Source organism: Platichthys flesus, chromosome 20, assembly GCF_949316205.1.
Source record: "Platichthys flesus chromosome 20, fPlaFle2.1, whole genome shotgun sequence".
In the NCBI taxonomy this organism is placed as follows: domain Eukaryota; kingdom Metazoa; phylum Chordata; class Actinopteri; order Pleuronectiformes; family Pleuronectidae; genus Platichthys; species Platichthys flesus.
The window spans coordinates 13,611,982-13,631,460 of NC_084964.1; the positions used below are offsets into that span (position 1 = coordinate 13,611,982).

General features: G+C 42.7%; 1 protein-coding gene across 2 annotated transcripts in view; it reads left to right on the forward strand.

Moving 5' to 3' along the window:
* Positions 1-18,271, forward strand: part of pax2b (paired box 2b) — a 28,404-nt gene extending 10,133 nt beyond the window's left edge. The window contains exons 6-10 of one of the 2 annotated variants that reach the window (XM_062414349.1): positions 4,178-4,353; positions 7,321-7,435; positions 14,716-14,817; positions 16,921-17,007; positions 17,902-18,271. In XM_062414349.1, coding sequence (XP_062270333.1) covers positions 4,178-4,353; positions 7,321-7,435; positions 14,716-14,817; positions 16,921-17,007; positions 17,902-17,978 — 557 coding nt within the window. In that variant the 3' untranslated portion in view covers positions 17,979-18,271. The remainder of the gene's footprint in view (positions 1-4,177; positions 4,354-7,320; positions 7,436-14,715; positions 14,818-16,920; positions 17,008-17,901) is intronic. The other variant, XM_062414348.1, reaches the window with a different exon arrangement.
* The last annotated feature ends 1,208 nt before the right edge of the window (positions 18,272-19,479 follow it).

Below are 19,479 nucleotides of genomic sequence, written 5' to 3' on the forward strand. Positions count from 1 at the left end.
CGTCCAAATTAGATTAATAAAGCTTTTAAAAGCTTTGAGACATCGCAGCCTAAACTGTCGCTCTCTGACTCCTAATTGTTTCGTTTAAGCGTCAGATTTTTTTTTTTAAAGAAACAGTTCCTCAAAGCCCAAGGTGACGTCTTCATGTTTCCAAATCCCCCTTATCCATTAATTGATTACACATTTTTGATCAATGACTCTTTTTTTCCCATTACCCTATAATCCCTTCCAGTGCAAATCACGGCTCCTCTGTGATGCTGATTTCATTTCTGTTTACATAATCAAAACATTCAATTAGAAAAACAAAATGCAGCTGAGTTCATCCAATTTGATGCAAATGAGTTTTAATTTGATTTCATTTAGCCAGGAATTGAACCAGGCGGGAAATTATGGAGGTGTATTATTGTGATATACATAACAATGTGTTGAGGGAACGAGAGCGTATGTATGTTGACATGTTATTTAAACAAGGAACAGACTTTTTGGAAAGGGGGCCGGGGGAGGGGGGGTGGGCTTTTCGGTGACCTTAAGGCGCCAGCTGAACTCCTCGTGCTTCTAACAAGTACTTAGACAATCAGTTTTAATTTGCACCGAAAGCGTTTAGACTCTTACTTTGAAATCCTCCTCCTCAGACTTCTCAGGGGCAAAACGACTACTCATCTTCAATCTGCGCTTCGTTCGTGACGATTCTTCTGTTTCTGTTTGGCGCGCAGTCGATCAGACTCCCAGACCCCGGAGTTGTGTCGGCTAAAGGCCTCCCGCCGGGGGTCGTGACCCCAGGGTGCCGAACCCGCAGAGAGGAGTCGGCTTCTTAGAGCTGGTTATCTGATCTGATAGACGCTGCTCCCTCGTTACCGGAGTGTTAATACCTACCGATGTCAGGATTAATACGCTCAACTCCCTTGATGATCGATAAACAACCACAGAGCAGGACAAGCATGTAACGCACCAACAAAAAGCCACTGTGGTCAAAGATTAGTATCACTGCTGCATAATGGGCACGTTTGGAAATGTCTAAATATTGAATCTGACTTGAATTGATGCTAACGGACACTTAAAAGCACATGAAGACGAGTGTTTCTCTTAAACAATACATATTTGTTAGCATTATCAAAATCGGATTATTACATTTAAATAATAATAAGTAAGTTTGTGGGCGCATCAACTGGCGTGCATTCAAACACCTAACCTCATGTTTTTCATGTGTCCAACCATCTTTGTAACCTTTGAAAACCAATGATCATATCTATTGGTTGGCTTTAGAGAGAGATTCTGGTTTGACTTATTATGGTGGTTAAAGTCAGGTAATGATGGCGGTCATGATAAGAACAATAGCATGTCAGCTGTCGACAGGAAACAGTTAATTCACAACCACCTGTGTAACCCGATTGACAGCAGTCATAATTTATACAACTGCTAGAGGACTTTGTCACTTATATCTTGGGAACGCCAACTAGAAAATGGTCAAAACAAATACGTGAAATTGATCCACTCCCTATGATTCTGCATAATTAGGCGGCACGGCTACGTAATTGTCTCCGGAATCATCTTCATCCACAGTTGCAGCTGATTTGTCAGGTGGGCCTCATTGACTGGGAGGGCAGCTGGGACTGCCGTCGTTCTGAGTGGGAGGACGAGTGCGTAGGTTGACCCGGGACGGTTTGTCTTGTGTGTGGGAAGTGTATTCCACAGTGGTGAATGAGAAATATGGCGAGGGTGGGTATTGATCAGGTGTCGTGGCTCCGGCCGGCTGATGGAGAGTAATTAACGACTCTATTTGCTTCGGTAGCAAAGAGAACAATTGACTTTGATAAAGTGACAAGCGGCGGCTAAAGGAGGTGAGGGCCATAAAACAAGCTGAATATTCAAGCTGAGGTGTAAACATGAGGAACAGATCTGGTGTCAGTTTACAGCTGTGCAGCAGAAATATGGGGAAAATACACTTAGTTTGTTTAAAGTTCAAATGAATGAAGGCAACAGAAACTGTGATTTGGAAGTTTAACACGTGGTGTCAAAAAGTGACACAATGTTAACGTGACACAGTTTGAAACAAAAGGAACATGCCTATGTTACAAATGTGACAAGAGAGGAAAATTTCCCTTTTTAAATCCTCCACCACTGGGTTTGCTTCAAAATGTTCGAGTTTCCAGTGAGTTTGTACAGAATGAGGCACAAAACATCTGGAATATCTTCATCCTGATGTAAAGGTGCAGCTACTGTGACATTGTGTGTGATAACATCACTCAGTATCCTGGACCTTCATAGAAAGGCTGTGACTCGGATACTGACAACCATGTATCTCCACAATATCATCGTTCCATAAACTATGAATACAGCCTTGGATTTTAAAGCTTTAATCCAGTGAATGTTGAAGTGGTTTTACGTCCACGTAGAAGGTCGGATCATTTTTTCTGGCTCCACCAAAATGTCACAAAATTTAGAGACTGGTTTTAAGGAAGTTTAGGAAGAAATTGAAAGGTAAAGAGTTTACTGGGACAAATGATGTAACGTTTTGGGGGGTAAAGCAACAGTGATCTTTTTTTACATAAAATGAAAAACTTATAATGCATAAACAACACCGTGTGAAACACTGGAATAAGTTTTATATGAGGTAACACAAGGACAAGTTTCACTGCTCCAGTAAAAATGGATTGATCGGCCCGCCCTTACTGAATGAATGCAAATGGAAAAACAGAAACCTTTGATTTCTCATTATGACGTAGACAAAGGAACTCGTGACCGATTCCCGATCCACTTAAGCGGATCATTATCGGCACCGATAACGATTCGCCGTATCGGATCGTGCATCGCTTGTAAATAAGTCCTGACGCGGTCGTCCGTGCAGTGGGTACAGAAAAAAAATGTTAACAAGATATTGTTAGCAAACTCATAACTTGTTTATTACTATAACTATCAGCACAATTTGAGGTTACACACGGCTGCAAGAGCTCGGATACACACTCATACACACTCTCACACACACACACACACACACACACACAATCTCTCTTTTATAGCTCCTCCGGCTCTCCCAGAGAGAGTCGGGTTCATTCTCTGGCCTCAGCCTGTGAAAAAAGGTCAAGCAGCAGAATAGGATGGCAATAACCCTTCCAAATGGTACTATCACACAGACATGATTGATCAATTGAATTCCATGGCAGAGAAAAATGTGGGATTAAGTAGAGTATTATACGCACAATGAGTTGAGGCATGATGTTCATTTCAAGTTCATTTCAGCTCCCTCTTGCCACCAGATCAGGCAATCAATAGGGGCCTTGCATATCATATATCACCACTCTCCCACTGAGGGGAGAACATAATCTGCAGCAAATTTAGAATGACAGATTTGTAAGGGAGCTGAAGCTTTGTGGGATCTGGGGAGGAGACCAAACAGACACGGCCGCTGCAGCCAAGGAGCGGTGGAGGAGGGGGGTTGATGGGAGGATAAAAAAAAAAAAAGAAAAAAGGGAGGGATGGATGGAGGTATGGTAGGACGGTCTGTAAGAGGGCTTCAAAGCGTCGCACACGAGCGATACCCGGGTAAAGCCAAGGCATCCCTCTCTCCCAGCAGCTGGGTAATCAGGTCAGGAGTCGGGAGGAAATTCCCGTGTTTGGAGAGCAGGATGATTGAACTAGCCTGTGCGGTTTTATTCAGGCTCTTGTCCTGCGCCGCTGTTTCCAAATGGAACCGCACACTCGCCGGGAATGAAAGCGGTATTGAATTGTAAAAGGGAAATTGTGCCTTTAAAAAAAAACCTGCTCTTGATTTCACCGAGCACCAGGAGAAGAGGGGGGGAAAAAAATCCTTTGGCTGGAAAGAATAGGCTCTAAAACGTAATAGCTGCTGTTTTCATCAGTATACATGGACGCCACGACATGTATATATCCGCACGCGCTCGTAATCCATCAATTACCAGAGGGCTTTCAGATCCTGGTGGTGTTAATACTGTGGGGTGGTTCAGGTTAAAGTCTGTATGATGTAGCCAGTGGCTCACGACAGCCATTAAAGGTGCAAAAAAAAACAAAAACTGCACTCCATTCTTTTCTGTCCTCCTCGGGTCCCCCGCAGAGGTGGTAACAGAAAAAAAAACATGAGGAGAATATAAAGTGCATAGCTTGAAGTCAAGGCCAGCTTCCCCGGGGTCAGTGTCTCGACTGTTGCTCTCTCTTCTTGTAGATGGTTCAGATGGTTCTGGCCCAAACAGTGATTCTCAGGGTAGTGTGGAGAGTTTACGGAAACACCTGAGGGCAGATGCCTTCACCCAGCAGCAGCTGGAAGCGTTGGACCGGGTCTTTGAGCGTCCTCCGTACCCTGACGTCTTCCCCACGCCGGAGCACGTCAAGCCGGAACAGGTCAGTAACTCTGCAGCTCGCCATTTTATTTTTCATTCTCACGAACAAACACGCCAAAATAAGACTCGTACCTCTGCCAAGGCCCAACAGTCCCTCCAATTCACTAGACTGAACCAAATTGCACACACTGACAAATATCGGTCCCATGAACATGCCTGATTCTTTGCATCAAGGTCAATTAATCCATTTATAAAAATCTTGCAACGTTAAAGCAGAAAAAAGAATCAGATCGGTACCAGATTTTAAAGGCTTCTTCCCGGACTCATAACGAATCCGTCCCCCAAGTTTCACGGTCGTCCATTGGGTCGTTTTTTGCGTAATCCTGCAAAAAAGACAAACCCACGCTGATGAAAGCAGAACCTCCTTCGCAGAGGTAAAACTGTGCATGTGATGCTGAAATCGAGCATTTAAAGAAAAAAACACCTTTGTCAGAAATATTCCCAAACCGAGAGCTAATTAAACGAACGCCTGAGATGGCCGAGCGCTGGATTAGACGCCGGCGTGTGTGGGTAATGCTGCAGGGATCAAAAGGGAAAACTCCCACACACCGTATTGATTTTGTGATGAAAAACACATTCCTTGTATCCCCTATAATTGAGAATAACAGTAAGGCAACACGAAATTAATCAATACCCAGATTTTTCTTCATCCTTGCTGTGTTATTCAACTGCCGCTTCTCTTTGTTGTTTTTATTCTACGACTCGAGAAAGCCACGGCTGACGAAAGGCGTTTTTTTTGGAGGAAAATAGATGCATTCCACATTTGCAAACACCCTCTGATATTAAAAGCACAGTCGCCATCCATCCTCATTTCAAAAAATATTAGGAAGCATTGGGGGAACAGCCATCCAACGCCCACACAAAATGACATCAAGAAAGCCCTGCTTATTAAAAACTCCAGCCTTATTACAATGGATAACCTTTATTTACTTTCATTATACCATTAAACAACAAGAGACTATTAATTTCTCCCACCAAACTACGAGTCGGACCCATAAAGCAAAAGCAGTCGCCCTAATTGAGTTCATTTTAATTTCTCTCCAATCGGGGCGAATTACACAGGTGATAAATCAGTGGGACAGGCCTCACCTCCAGAAGAGGGCCTAATTTGCAGCTAATTACAAAACTGATTTCTACTGGAAGATCAATACCAAAACGAATTGGAAATGACTTGCAATCACAAAGAACGTCAAGGGGAGTATTAAAAGGCACGGGGAAAAGGGTGAGACTAGAAAAAAAAAAGGGGGGCAAGCAAGGGTGGGGGGGGAGAGGCCAAGAACAGTCCAGAAAAATCAGGTTTAATTTAATGCAATATTAATCAGAGCACTTTCCCCCCCGTCATGGGTGCCTCCCGTTCTTTTTTTCTTCTTCTTCTCCCTCCCCTGGAAAATGTGGCCCTATTAGCCAGTGTCTGGATTCTGTAGCGGGGCATTAAAAACCCATTCTGGAGATGCAAAACTCAATGGAGTCACCCCTCCCACACTTCTGCTAGCCATTTGGTCATCCCATTCAGACCTATCTTTTCAGTCCCCCCCCCCACACACACCCCCCTGCCCTTTATCTGCATGATAAAACGTCTGTTTGGCGTCTGAAGCCTCCCAGAATAGAGGAAAACATCCGACATTCTGCCAGCGAACAGTTGTAGCAGACAATTAGAGTTTATCGGCGATGGCGGCAGACAAGAGCGGGGTCACGGGCGTCCCCCCCCCCCGTGGGGGCGCGGCCCACTGAAACCACTCGCGCTCACTCTGGGCTTTTGGACAAACATTGTCAACACTCAGACTCCGGAAGTCTCATCTCATTAAAAAAAAAAAAAACTGCTAACATCTGCCGTGAGTGTCTCTGAGTGGATTCACAGAAGGATACATGACGATGAAAGGGAAGCTGGGAAGGGATTAGTTCTTAAAAGAGTTGAAAGTTAAAACAATGGGATTTGTTAAGAATCTGCTGGTTAGGATACTCCACCTGCTTTGCTGTCAAACAAAATATTCCATATGATAACAGTAGCCTGCATGTGGATTATTCAGCGTATGAATTTTCTTCTGCTGATAAATTGAGCGTCACATCAAGCTTCGATTTAATAAAGCACCAACTGAAGCTAATGTTTACTGGTGACACAGTTTTTTTTCACAGATTCAGATATTTTGTTAGGTATACTTTTTTTATTTAGATTTACAACTGAGTGACCTCTTATTTTAATAAAAAATAAGGGTTTTGTGGAAAAACAGTCACAAATCTTGAAGTAGGATTTGGTCACTTGAGTTTTTCAGCTCATACGGCAAGCTACCATTTAATTAAAGTAGCTCAAATCCATAAATGTTACCTAGCCCCATTTTAAAGCTGGGTTAAGATTGATGTTACAAAGGGAAAATATCTCAAAGCTTTGGCTCGCAACCCACAAAATGATCTGCATTGCTTGGATACAGCTTTTCTGTGAGTTTTCTTTTTGTGATTAGGGTGAACTGGTCCTTTAATACGACATCTGGACGCACACAAGAAGCAAAACCTCAAAGAGCTCAACACTCCCAAAAAGCCCCAGTTGTACGAGTGATGAAGTTTATAAAGAAATATAAAAAAAAGGTGCTTTTAGACTTAAAAACATCCCAAAATGAGAAAGGTGAATGGCGTCTCTCAAACAGGACCACATGGTGTGCCTGTAACAAAGCACAACTGCTTTCTCCCTTGGCTGATCAGGGGTAGGACTGCAGTCAAGCACAAAGGGCCAGCTGACGCCTTGGCTTTTCACTCATCTCAAAATCCCACTTCCTCTCAGACAATACCAAAATACATTCATGATATGCTTGAACTGCCACCCTGCAGCTTGAACACACACACACATGCACAATGCCCTCATACAAATGTATACTCGCACAGGCCTGTGTGTGCAGCGCTTAATGGAGGAGGAGAAGGGAGGATTTCCATCTAGGTATTGTTTGGTTGTGTAATGATTCAACTGTCCTTTTCCCAGGCTAATGAGTACTCGCTCCCTGCCCTGAATTCCAGCCTGGACGAAGTCAAGCCCAGTTTATCCTCTAGCGCCAACCCAGACCTGGGCCCCAGTGTGTCGCAAAGCTACCCTGTAGGTAAGATCCAGTGCCGCACAGTATACGCCTTTACGCTGCCCGGGCCACAGCTTCAGCTGAGGGGATTTTTGAAGAATAATGTAAAGGCACAAAACATGCTTGTGCAATTGACGAAAAAGAAAAAGAAAAAAGAAAGAAAAATGTGTGAAAAAATAAAGGCAAACCCAAAAAGTTAAGTGTGAGGACTTTTTTAATAAACCATTTCACTCTGAGCTGAAAAGGTGGAACGACGCTGCGATAAAAGCTTAGCAGCTGTCGTCCGTCTGCTGTTTTCTGCTGAGCAAGCAGGGCGATGACAAAGATTGGGGGGTGGGTGGGGGCGAGCTGTTCAGTCACCGCTGGACAAGGACCTTTGGGTGTCAGCACATCAGAACTATGACTGTGTATCAGAGCAAGGTCTCACACACACGCGCACACACAGACATTCTCACATACACACACACACACACACACACGCACAAAAAGGCCACCATGCAGCACTGACTGCTCGTTGGCTGCTGCTGTGTTGCTCCTGTGATTTGTTCGCCGCGAGACAGTTTGTGTGTCTCAGAGCGCGAGTAATGTGCCTCGGTAAATACACTCTGGCATTTTCTGCCGCCTAACTCTAACACCATGATCATTTATTTCACCCTCCTCTCTCCCTCCCTCCCCCCCCACCCCCCCCCCCCTCCCTCCGTCTCCTCTCCTTGTCACAGTTAATGACTGCCTGGCTAATTGAAATATTGTTTCGCTGTTGCCGTATTACCAAGAAGAAGGTTAGGTTTACTGAAAGTTTACGATGACTGTCGGAGGGCCCCCCGAGATTAATATACAGGGCTTTTATTAAAATTCATATAATTATGCAGCAGCCATCAAAGGCAACGAGTTCTGCACGGGGGAGGACGCCGTGATTGAAAATTGCAGCAGCCCCCCCCCCCCCTCCTCAGACGATGGCCAAGCAGCCTTACCAGAAAATAGAGAGGCCCTTCTCTCATTAATATGTGGGAGGTAGATTTCCCCTGTAAGGCAGGCCTCCTGAGAAGAAAGGTGTGTGTTTGTCCTTTGTGCACCGATGACCCCGTAGAGAAGGCAGGCCAGGCTTTGTTTGCACCTGGGATATGTTAGAGGGTCTCCGCCGAGAGGGTCTCCTTACTGCTTTACAGGTGCAAAGAGACGTGTAGAAGAAGAAAGATGGGATTGTATGCATGTCAGTGTGTTGCCTTGTGTGTGTGTGTGTGTGTGTGGGGGTATGTGTGAATAGCAGAAGACTTGCTTCTGTATTAGTAAATACGTAAATTCCGCGCCCCCTTCTCTGTTGCTAGATCTCACTAGAGGCAGAGAAATAAAGCATGTAGAGGTCAAACTAACGGAACAAACATCGCTCCGACTTCCACTTGGTAATTAGTATTTGGTTAGTGGCTCCTCTGCCTGTACCCCCCCCCCCACCCAGTGCCTCCCTGTCTGGGTAATATTCAGGTGTGTGGTCTCTCTAATGGCTGAGTATTACAGTTTACTTGCCAGCGATAAGCCTACCAGAGGAATTTTAAGCCAGGCGGAAAAAAAAAAAGTAGTAAATTATCTGCAGTATTTAGGCTGAGATCCAATTTAAAATTAATTGTGTCTTTACGGGGGAAAGAACTGGAGATTATGTTCATCCTTAAAATGTTTTCGAACACCAATTAAAACGCCCAAAGTTATTGATCTTGTTGATTTTATGTCCCGGAATTTGCATAATCTATTAAAAATGAATGATTCATGAAGTGCACTTTGCCAGAGATTGGGATTCTCAATGAAGTGAAAGACTTGAGAGATAGAAATCTATTGTGTCCTCTGCTTATCCTATTAAGGCTCAAAAGTACCTGCAAAGCAGCCTCAAATAAGAAAGGGATTTAAGGGCATTGTGCACATCATCGAGATTCAGCGGCAAGAAGCCACTTCCATTAAAACCGTTTTTTTTCTCTCTCCCTCTCCTCCACATTAATGCTGTATTACTTGCTAAATAGTCCCTCTTACCCCATAAAAACACCAAAGGGTTCCATGAATATGTGGATAGGACAATTGCATATTGTGAGGTAATTTCTATTGTTGATATGGGAAGTCATTTCTTTGATGAATTCCCTTCGAGAGATGGATTTCATCTCAAGTGCTTCTTATTCTTGTTCATCTGAACTGCTTAAAATTCAAATAGTGTGGGCCGAGGGTGAATTTATGAATAGCAGAAGGAGGAGTTCAGAACTTTTTTGTGTATTTTGAGAAATAAATGGAGAGATGGCCTTGATACGGCCGATTGTCCACTATTTCTATAGCGAGAGTCTCTGTATTTCCTGAAATTAGTCAGAGCCCACCTGTTTTCTTGATGGTACTTCAGACTTCAAGCACCGGGTGTATTCCCTTGAGCATTCAGTGGGAGTTTTACACATCTCCACTCAATGACTGCATACTGAAGACTCTTTAAACGTATTCCCTGCTGGGCCTGTTAATGGAGGTCTCCACAGGCTTAAAGCCCGGCGTGTCAATGACACCTCTCCTCCTCAAGCATCTGCCTTTGTACCCTCCTTTATCTCCCTCTGTTATGCTGCTAAACAAAAGTTCACCCAGAAATAACAAATACTCACACTTAAACTTCAATTACGGTGAGTGAGAGCTCTCGGGGTGAAGTAGACAGGGAGTGCAGAGACCTGCCGTTGTCCAGTGAGCAGCGAGCAACAACCAAACAGCGGACCTGCCGTCGGTGACGTGCGGCCTCCAACAGCTCGCTCGTCTCCCCACAGGCGGAGAACGCAGACTGCTGGAATTAATGCTTATTTCGTCTTCACAAAAGCAAACTAACCTTTGAGCACACATTTGATAATGAATGACTTTCAGCCGGCGTTTGGGGAATTAAAGCAATTTGGCTCTCCAAACATTCTTTACTTAGTTGTAATTAATTAGGGCGCTGAGATTTTTTGGCTGGTGATAAATTGCCCCATTCTGCATATAGCCTGGAAAATGGAGGTCAAAGATTTTTTGGTTGTTGTTGAAGCAAACATGAAGGTGTCCCTGTCATGCTAAATTTAATACTCTTGCAAGCAAAAAGAGTCGTTCACAAACAACTTTGTTCCCATGCCAGATAAAGAGAAGGTCACCCCGCTTCTCTGTTTGGGTTTTGAGAAACAGACTTGATGGAAATGCAAAAGCTTCCCATCACGTTTCCCCTCACGTCGTCGGGCTGAGATAAAAACCCATGAATCTCTGTTTGCATTGTAATCGAGTGTTGACGAAATTAGTTTCTAATAGTAGTTAAACTTCTTTGATGTTACCAGGAGTATTTAAACACCCGCACAAGGCTGTGTGTGAAAATAAGACTCAGCGGTTACAAGCCACTTTTCAAATGAGGGCTGAAATCAACAGGCTTTCGTAACAGCGAACCTCATGGAAATCTTTGAATTGATTTTCACAGGGAGCGAAAAAGAGGGCAGGGGAAAAATAAACAGCTCGCTTTGCTGGCGTTGAATCTGAGGGGACTGTCAAGGGAGGCAGACAATATAAAGAGTCCCATCTTTTAATGAGAATCTGGACACACATCGCTGTTGTAAAAACAACAAAGACTAGGAAGCAGCTAATGAGGCTATCATTGCTGTACAGAGAGTTCTCCGAACCGGCGCCTCTCTGAAAGACGGCTTTAAAGGGGACATAAAGCAACAGTCACAGAGCGGCTGGCGGTCACTGCCAACTGTACCCTGGAACATACAAGAACAGGGCCCAACAGAGGCAGTTATTATCATCACCAGAGTCAACATGTGAGGGGGACAGACCGGTGGTAGCTTCGGTTGATGGAAAAACACTGTGTATACATAGACTGGCGTTCACATTTATGAACACATGTAATATTGGGTCATGAAAAGCCTGAATAACATATTAAAAAAGTTACTTTGTATCAAAATAATAACCAGAAATGTGATTGTGTCCCTCAAATGAACAAAAACCACAAAGTTCTGTTGCTTCTTGAGGTTAAAATGAAGGTTGAAGTCTCCAATAACTGTTGAGTTGAAAGTATTGATGTCCTGATCTGATGCAGTGGATCAGTACCAGGGCTAATATTGATCAGGTATTGGCTAGAGGTGACTTACGATATTAAAAAGAGTTTCCTGAGCAAACCCTCTGGAACAGTATTATTTAAATCTGTACAAATATGAATGAAATTTGTTGTATGAGTTTCTCCACTGAAAGTTGAGAAGTGAAAGGTAGTTAAACCCTCAGAATCAATTAACCAGTAAAACTTTGAGATTATAAACCGAAAAAGGAAGAAAACAAAAAGGTGAAAAAGACGAGAAAAGGTGAAGTTTATCCCTGTTTTGTCCAAAGTTTAGAAATTTCAGACATTTGGCATATTTGGAAATTAGACTATAGATGTTAAAGGGATTCTGTGCAGAAAAGACATAGATCCTTTGCTTGTGATGTTTTTCATCTCTTCGAGGCGAGTTAATGAAGAGATAGTATTTACTTTTATTAAACATGTACAACTGCTGTAGCTGCTGCAATAATAGTGGAGAAAAGATTAGGCCGGTATTTGCTGAGACAGTCTGACAATAGTTACATACACACACAATGGCCTCACCCCTGCTGGACCCCCCACCTATGTTAGTCCCACGGCTCCCTTTGACTTATGTGCACTGGCTTGTGGCTAACTAATTCTTATTATAAATGAAAGGTCCGGCATGACCTCACTCTTCTCTGTAAAGCTCTTTAACTCTGCAGCCCTCCAGCCTCAGGGCTTTAGCCAAAAAGACACATCTCACCAGGTTCTCGTACAGCACAGCGATCAGTGGTGAGATTTACAAATAATAGGGAACAGTCGTTCAACGTCGACTGGATTTTACTCTTTAATGTTCAATTTAAGAAGAAAAGCTAAAATGTTCCATTTTATGTGTTTGTTTTTCATTTTTTGTGACATATTGTAGCTGACTGACAAACTCTATGTCACACAGAGACAAATCTGCGAGCTGCTCCACAGGCTTGTAATGGAAGGGTGATTTGACTGAGTATTGTCTGATGCAGCTCTGCAGTAAAAGAGGCCTTTCTAGATAGAATTCCCAACGGAGGAACTAGAGGTCAAATATATTCAAGTAAAAAAGGGAAACATATCGAAATATACAAGTCCTGCACTAGAAATGTAAGTATAAAAGCAGCGAAATGTTCATTAGTATCCAAACTCACTGATTATGTGAATATAATCTTTTTTTTAAAGTGACTATAGAAGCTGTTTAATGCAGTAAAAATTACATTTCTGCAAAATTCAGTATTTCTAACAAAGCCTGTTTCTGATTCTCCTATATCTTCTATAAGTGATTGTGATTTCGTCTAATTTCATTTTTGTGTGTGAATGTGTTTAGAGTCCAAATAGCACATTAATAATTATCCTATGGGAGAGGATTCTTCCCTATATATCATATATTTCTGTAAAGTATGTATATATGGAAAGACACATCAGTTTCTCTCTCTCTATCTCTCTTTACATCTGTACACATTTCTCCTCTATCACCCCAAAATAAGTTTTCCTCCATCAACAAACCTAATTTAGAAAGAACCGTACTCTTCTGCAGCTCCACTCAGCCCCACCTCCTCCTCCTCTTCCTCCCCTGGCAGGCCTTGGTCTTGTGGACCTCCAGGCTCGCCACCCTGCCTCTTTACCAGATTTAGCAGCTGTTTCACTTCCCGTGCGGGCCCCCCCGTGGCCCCCTCTGCAGTCAGCATGCCTGGCAGCAGGTACTTCATTACCCGGAGGGCTCAATCACTCACCCTTAAATAAATAAGTTGTTCAAAATATTCCATGTGTAGAAAATAGAATTGCCTGTTCGTTATGCTTTCATAACTGGCAGCAAAGTAGCACAATAGAGTTGTTTTATCATTTTGCAAAATGTATTAGTTCTATAATGCAATATAATTTGTATAATCCAGATGTGTCAAACAGATTTAAGATAAAGTGTAGTATGTTAAACCAAAAAGTGTTTAAGAATGGCAAATTGTTGTTTTACTGTTTTTCTATCTGTCGTATAAATGCATATTGTGGTATTTTCGTTTATTTAATCAGGTAAAATAAATTAAAAAGACAGTAAAAAATATAAAATTTGACAAAATAAACTAAACCTAAATATGTTTCAACATCAAAAGTATTCCCCTTCATAGTTAGTTTTATATGTACGTTAAAAAGTTCTTTAGGTTTATGATAGTTTGTTTCCCTGCGCTTTATCCTTTAAAGCAATGACATGGACAACTGCTGCCTTGTGATGATGTTATGATGCATTTTGTTCCTCATTAAAGCTCCAGTGGGACATGGTTTTCCCTTTGAGTCCAAGTGGCCCTCCTGGCTGACAATGTAGCTGGGGCCTCTCCTACCCCGGCCCCTGTTACAGATTGGGGTTACATAGTCCAAATGTCCCCGTGGCCAGCGAGGACAGCCCAACTGTCACTCTCAATTACAGGCCTGAATATCTGCAAGTGGGTGACGCTCAGCAGAGGGGCCTGCATGCTCGGCCTTTGCAGCCCCAGCAGAGAAGAGAGGAGCCTTATGGGATTCAGCAAAAGCCTTTTACTGCCCAAATAGTCTTCTACTATTCTACCTTCTACAAAACACCAGCTGCTTTCTTGTTTGAGTTCACCTGTTCACCAGCAGACGGAGGCTCGGTGGTGCTAAGTAGCAGCTTTAAAAGACAACGTGGTCTTTGGAATGTTTGGGGTCGGGCAGATCAAGTGATAAATGGTTGCGCAGACTGACTTGTGGTGGTGGTGATGAGTCGTGACGTCTCTGTGAAATCTGGCATGATGAAGACTGTGTGGTTACAGGAGCTCTTTAGCATTTTGGAACTGAACAGTAGAAACAGACTTTCAAAAGTAACTCGGTTTATTTAGTTATTAATTTTTCAAAGGAAAGTACTATGAAATGTACTTTTTCTTTTTACTAGGTGCAGATTTACCATACAAAACACAAAACAGGTCATGAAATATGGTACTTTTCCATAGATTGAGTAAAAAAACTGTATATAAACTAGTAAAATTAGCTCATATGTGTCAGAAACAATCAATGACGTAATATATATACATATAATACCCCAAAAAATGCTTGTACTTTGTATACTATGAAATATACACCTTCTACCATTGTATTCCATTCAAATAGTTATTTATTAATGCTATATCTAGCTCTGACTTTAGAGATTTAAAACGCTAACATTCTCCAAGTCAAGAAAAGGCTTTCCAAGTTCTAAACTAATTTTCAGTCGCATGACGATGTGTTTTTTGTTTGCTTTGTTTTGTGTTCGCAGGTCGGGATATGGCCAACACAACCCTCCCTGGGTATCCCCCTCACGTCCCCCCCACAGGCCAGGGCAGCTACCCGACCTCCACGCTCGCCGGAATGGTTCCTGGTGAGTGAAAGTCGACCTCAGTGCTTTGCATCGTCATTAGCATCCATTTAACAGGCGGCGGCGGCCTCAAAACGAACAGGTGTAGAAACCAAGAAGCACAGTGAGGACACTTAAGCGCCGAATTACACCGCACAGGCGATGAATATTGACCTGCAGAGTTGAAGGCGAACACGTCCTTATATTAGCCGTGTGCGTATGATTGGATCAGACAGGTTGAATAAGTGATCAGAGACAGGGGAGAGGACGCTCGCTCTCCCTTTCCTTCCCACTTTCCTCTCGGCCTTATTGGGTCATTATCTCCCCGCGTGTGCGGTTCTCACCGGCCATCGATATAGAGCATCAGCAGCCATCCCCAGCCTCTGCGCTCTGGAGCATATCCCTTCCCCCTGCTCTACTTAACCTGCAGTTCAGGTTCACAGCAAACAGTTAAGGGTCAAAAGGCAGAGGCATGGGAGCCCGGTAAATATTCAAATCGCCGTCTCTCCGAGGAGGTCAGGCTTTGTGTTTCACTGCCAGGCTACATGGCAGGGATGCGGTTTTGGTGCCGGGCTTCACCACAACAGAGCCAACGTTTTGTTTTGATGCGATTAAACCACATGGATGGGGGAAACCAGTGGAGTGTGTGCGGTGTTAGCATATCGTTTACCAATTACACAAACCCATTGCAGGCTTGGGCTGTTTCCCTTCTCTCCTGTGTCGAGCGCTGCCATGACACATGTCGTTATCTCCTCGGCCAGGAAGGTCAGATTCTACGGTCACATTGTTTTTTTGTCTGGAAGTTTTGCAGGTGATCGCAAAACAATAAAAACAGATACTCCAAATGTATTTTATGGAAACTGGAAAACTAGGTCAAGGACAGAAACAAGTGTATTTGTAAAAGATTTTTAAAAAGGATTGCTTTCAAAGGATCCATTTATCAAAAAAATACATTTGATCCTATTTCTACTTTACTTACTTACTTTTCTTATTTGACCTGACAGTTAGTAAATGAGATTAACTGAATTGAGTTTGAGCTGCCTACTGTTCGTGTGTGATTGTGAAGTGACCCTTCGAATGACAAAATAATAATTTGAGCTTTATTTAAAAATCATAAACCACTGAACCCCATGGTGGCCGCAGCTGTGTGCATTGTGATGCAAATACAAGCCAAAATAGCAATTTTTTTTCTATTATTTAAAGTTTAGAGAAGCCTTTCAGTCTAAAATGCATTCTGAAAACTATTCTTCAAATATAGAGGCTTTACCTGTTTGACCTACTTCTTGAGCTGAGTCACTGTAGCAGCTACCAGTCAAAACAGAAGACATGGCAGCACCCCGGTGGCAGCGCAGTTTGGCTGTAGTTTTCAGAATTGGGATTTTGACCAATAAACCTGTTAACTCATGCGGGTTGAAAAGCGTCAAGTCAAACACACTTTTACCTTCCATTTGTTCTTATGTGGCACAAAGCAAAAGATCAGGGCCTTAATCCCATGGCTTGTGGTTTTGTGTTACAAGCCATTCATCCTACACACAACCTCTAAGATTTAGTGACAGGCGCAAAACACTGTTAAAGTAAAGCCATTTCTCACCAGCTTCATATAAAATCTCGCCTTTATTGTCTCGTAAAAACAGAAAGAAACATGTTGAACCAACAGCAGTGCTCACTGACATGCTCCAAGTTACTTCCCCTGCAATGAAAATTCTGTTGCAAGGAACCCCCCAAGCTCAGACTTGAGGCGGTTCAAATTGGAGATGTTCAAATTCCTACCAAGAAAGGCCGCAGGATTTATTGCCACATATCAAAAATGTATGCATGAAACTGTTTATTACCACTCTGTATTTATTAGGCCAGTTTGGAATATACTGGAGGCAGAAGAATGGGTAGATATCCATAAATGGGACAGGGAAAGCCGCCTTCAGTGTCACATCCTGTATTGTTCAGTGTTGCATAACTTAAGTGAAATGAAAAAGAAATAAATTACTTGCTTGACTGGTCGCACACCGATGACTATCACTTTCCCCCCTCAAATTGCATCCTGTTTTGAATGACGAGAAATGGCGGCATGTGACGGGGTAATGGCTTGACGCATTGAAATGCTAATTGATTGGTTGTTTTGTTTTGCAGGGAGCGAGTTTTCGGGGAACCCCTACAGTCATCCACAGTACACAACCTACAACGAGGCCTGGCGATTCAGCAACCCAGCGTTACTAAGTGAGTGGAGAGAAGAACTGGACGAGAACAATCAAATGACCATTTGCTAAGCCCCTCCCCTGAACACTTATTGTCCAATTCTAGTCCCAGCCACCTGAACTAGGCTTAGGGTCTCTATCAAGCTTTTGATATCTCTCTACACAGCACCATGTAAGACACTGTGCAATGAGCAATGTTTTACCCCATAATTATATACCCATGAGCAAAAGTGCAAGAAATGGGTTGGCCTCTTGACACTTAGCAGAAATTCTACACCCAATTAGCTAACTACATAATGTTGTGGCATTACAGTTTATGATTGTATAGTCCCCTATGTGCCCTGGATGCTAAGGTACCCGAGGGCGCAAACATTAGCAGCTCTATGCTTTTCTTTAGTCTATGTGGGTTTGCAATTTGGGTTAGTCATTACACTAAAGACATGATTAAAACAAACATTATATTGATATAGCACATGATATATACATTATCATGAATGTAGCCCCTTTTAAAGGATTCCCCTCTTAAAACTTATCTGGAAGAAACATAAAAAAGTTGATTGTAGACTGTTTTATGGCAACTCATGATGACGTTAGCTTAATAATATTTTGTGCCATTGGTTAAAGATAAGAAATCTGTTTTCCTGTATGTCTGTAACTGGTACATTTGTTATTAAGGCAACATTTTTAACCTATTATATTGGATCCATAAATTATTAAAAAATGTTGCGTCTTGATTAGCCACCATCCCCATTGTAAAAAGCTTCACTACAGCGATTGTTCCATGTAAATTATCCATAAAATTTTTAAATCACAATTGAATTCTACTATTAACAGGATTGATGTCTTTGTTATAAGGCAGTTGAACATGTGTGTGTGTGTGTTGTTTCAAACAGTTTGTTCTTCTGTTAACTTTCAGGTTCCCCTTATTATTATAGTGCCGCATCGAGAGGCTCCGCCCCTCCCACTGCTGCCACTGCCTATGACCGTCACTAGTTACCATGGAAACCAAATCAACCTGCAGGACCATGGCCTCAGCCTCCATGTTGCCCCCGTGTGAGCGGCATGGTCCACTGGACACTGAGCAACTGCGCATAAAATGTTCCCGGCTCACACAAAGAGACACTCAACGTTTTTTTTTTTGGGGGGGGGGGAAACTGGAAGACTCTTCTCCTCTCTACTTGGAGCTTTTTTGGACATTTTAAAAGCCAAAAAAAACTATAAGGCGTCATCGGAGACACTCAAAGACTGTGTGGACGAGGAACATTGTGGCTACTTGGAGTGGTGTAAAAAAATGACACAAAAAAAAGAGAAAAAAGACTGTAAACAAAAATATCCCCCCCCCCAGCCCCCTGTAGAACTGTCACAGTTTCACCCCATCATGGATCAATACTGTACATTCCTTTTCTTGGCGGCTCTCAGCGGGGACGCCGTCCAGAGCGTATAATGTAGCAGCAGCCTTTTTCCCTTTGGTTTCCCATTCATCTCCCACTCGATTCAAATGGCAGCGCAGTGAGATCAGCGGAGATTAGCAGCAGCACACGCAGACTGTGACAGGCCAACGCCGTTTTTCATCCATCTGAAGACTCACCGAGCGAACATCCCGCATGACGAAAATCGATCACTTTTGATGCCATGAGAAGATTAGGACATATTCTCTGTGATACACAATCAAGATGTAAAAAAAAAAAATTAAAATGAACTAAATAAAGAAACATCCGTTTGAAAAAGTAGGGGAAGCCGTGAAAATATATCAACCATGGCCCCCCCCCCCCCCCCCGCTATTTGCAAGGTCTCAAGAAACTAGTAAATATATTCTTAAAATAAGTTTTTTATTTCCTTTTTTTTATAATTCGTAAAACTGCAGACTGCTCGACTAGGGTTTGACTATTTCTTATTTGTCAGGATTCGAGAGGTGGTCAGGCAAAACCTTTCTGTGTTTTCTGTTCATTTTTTGCACTATTTTTCGGAGGTTTGCAACACTGGAGCGTTATTATGCAGAAAAATGATGATGCATATTTGCTTTATTTCATGACTGTATGTCTAACGAGTCTCATTCTGAAAAGGCACTTACAGTTTCACAGTTCCCCCCCAAACACACACACCCTGTACTTCAAAACCCATTATGTCACTGCCTTGACGTGCACTATTCTATGTTCTCACATCTTACATTTTCATTTAAGTTGATTAAGTCTTTGGCATTCAACCGCAGAGAAATAGGATATAACAGCCATCCCGAGTCACACCAGTGTCATCGTTTGTCTAGTTTGGTGCCAGAAGCATCCGGATTCACTCTGATTGGATGATTCTCACGATGATTTTCAGCTAAATGCCTTAAACATGTCCCCCCCCCTGACTTCAGCTCCGTCACATGTTTCAGGCCGAGTCCTTTTCGTTAACTCTGGAGCGACGGTTTTCTCCATCTGTCAAGTGAATGTATTCGCATTTGCCAAAGACTTAGTTCTTGTTAATGTTTATTTACAGGCCGCCAATATGC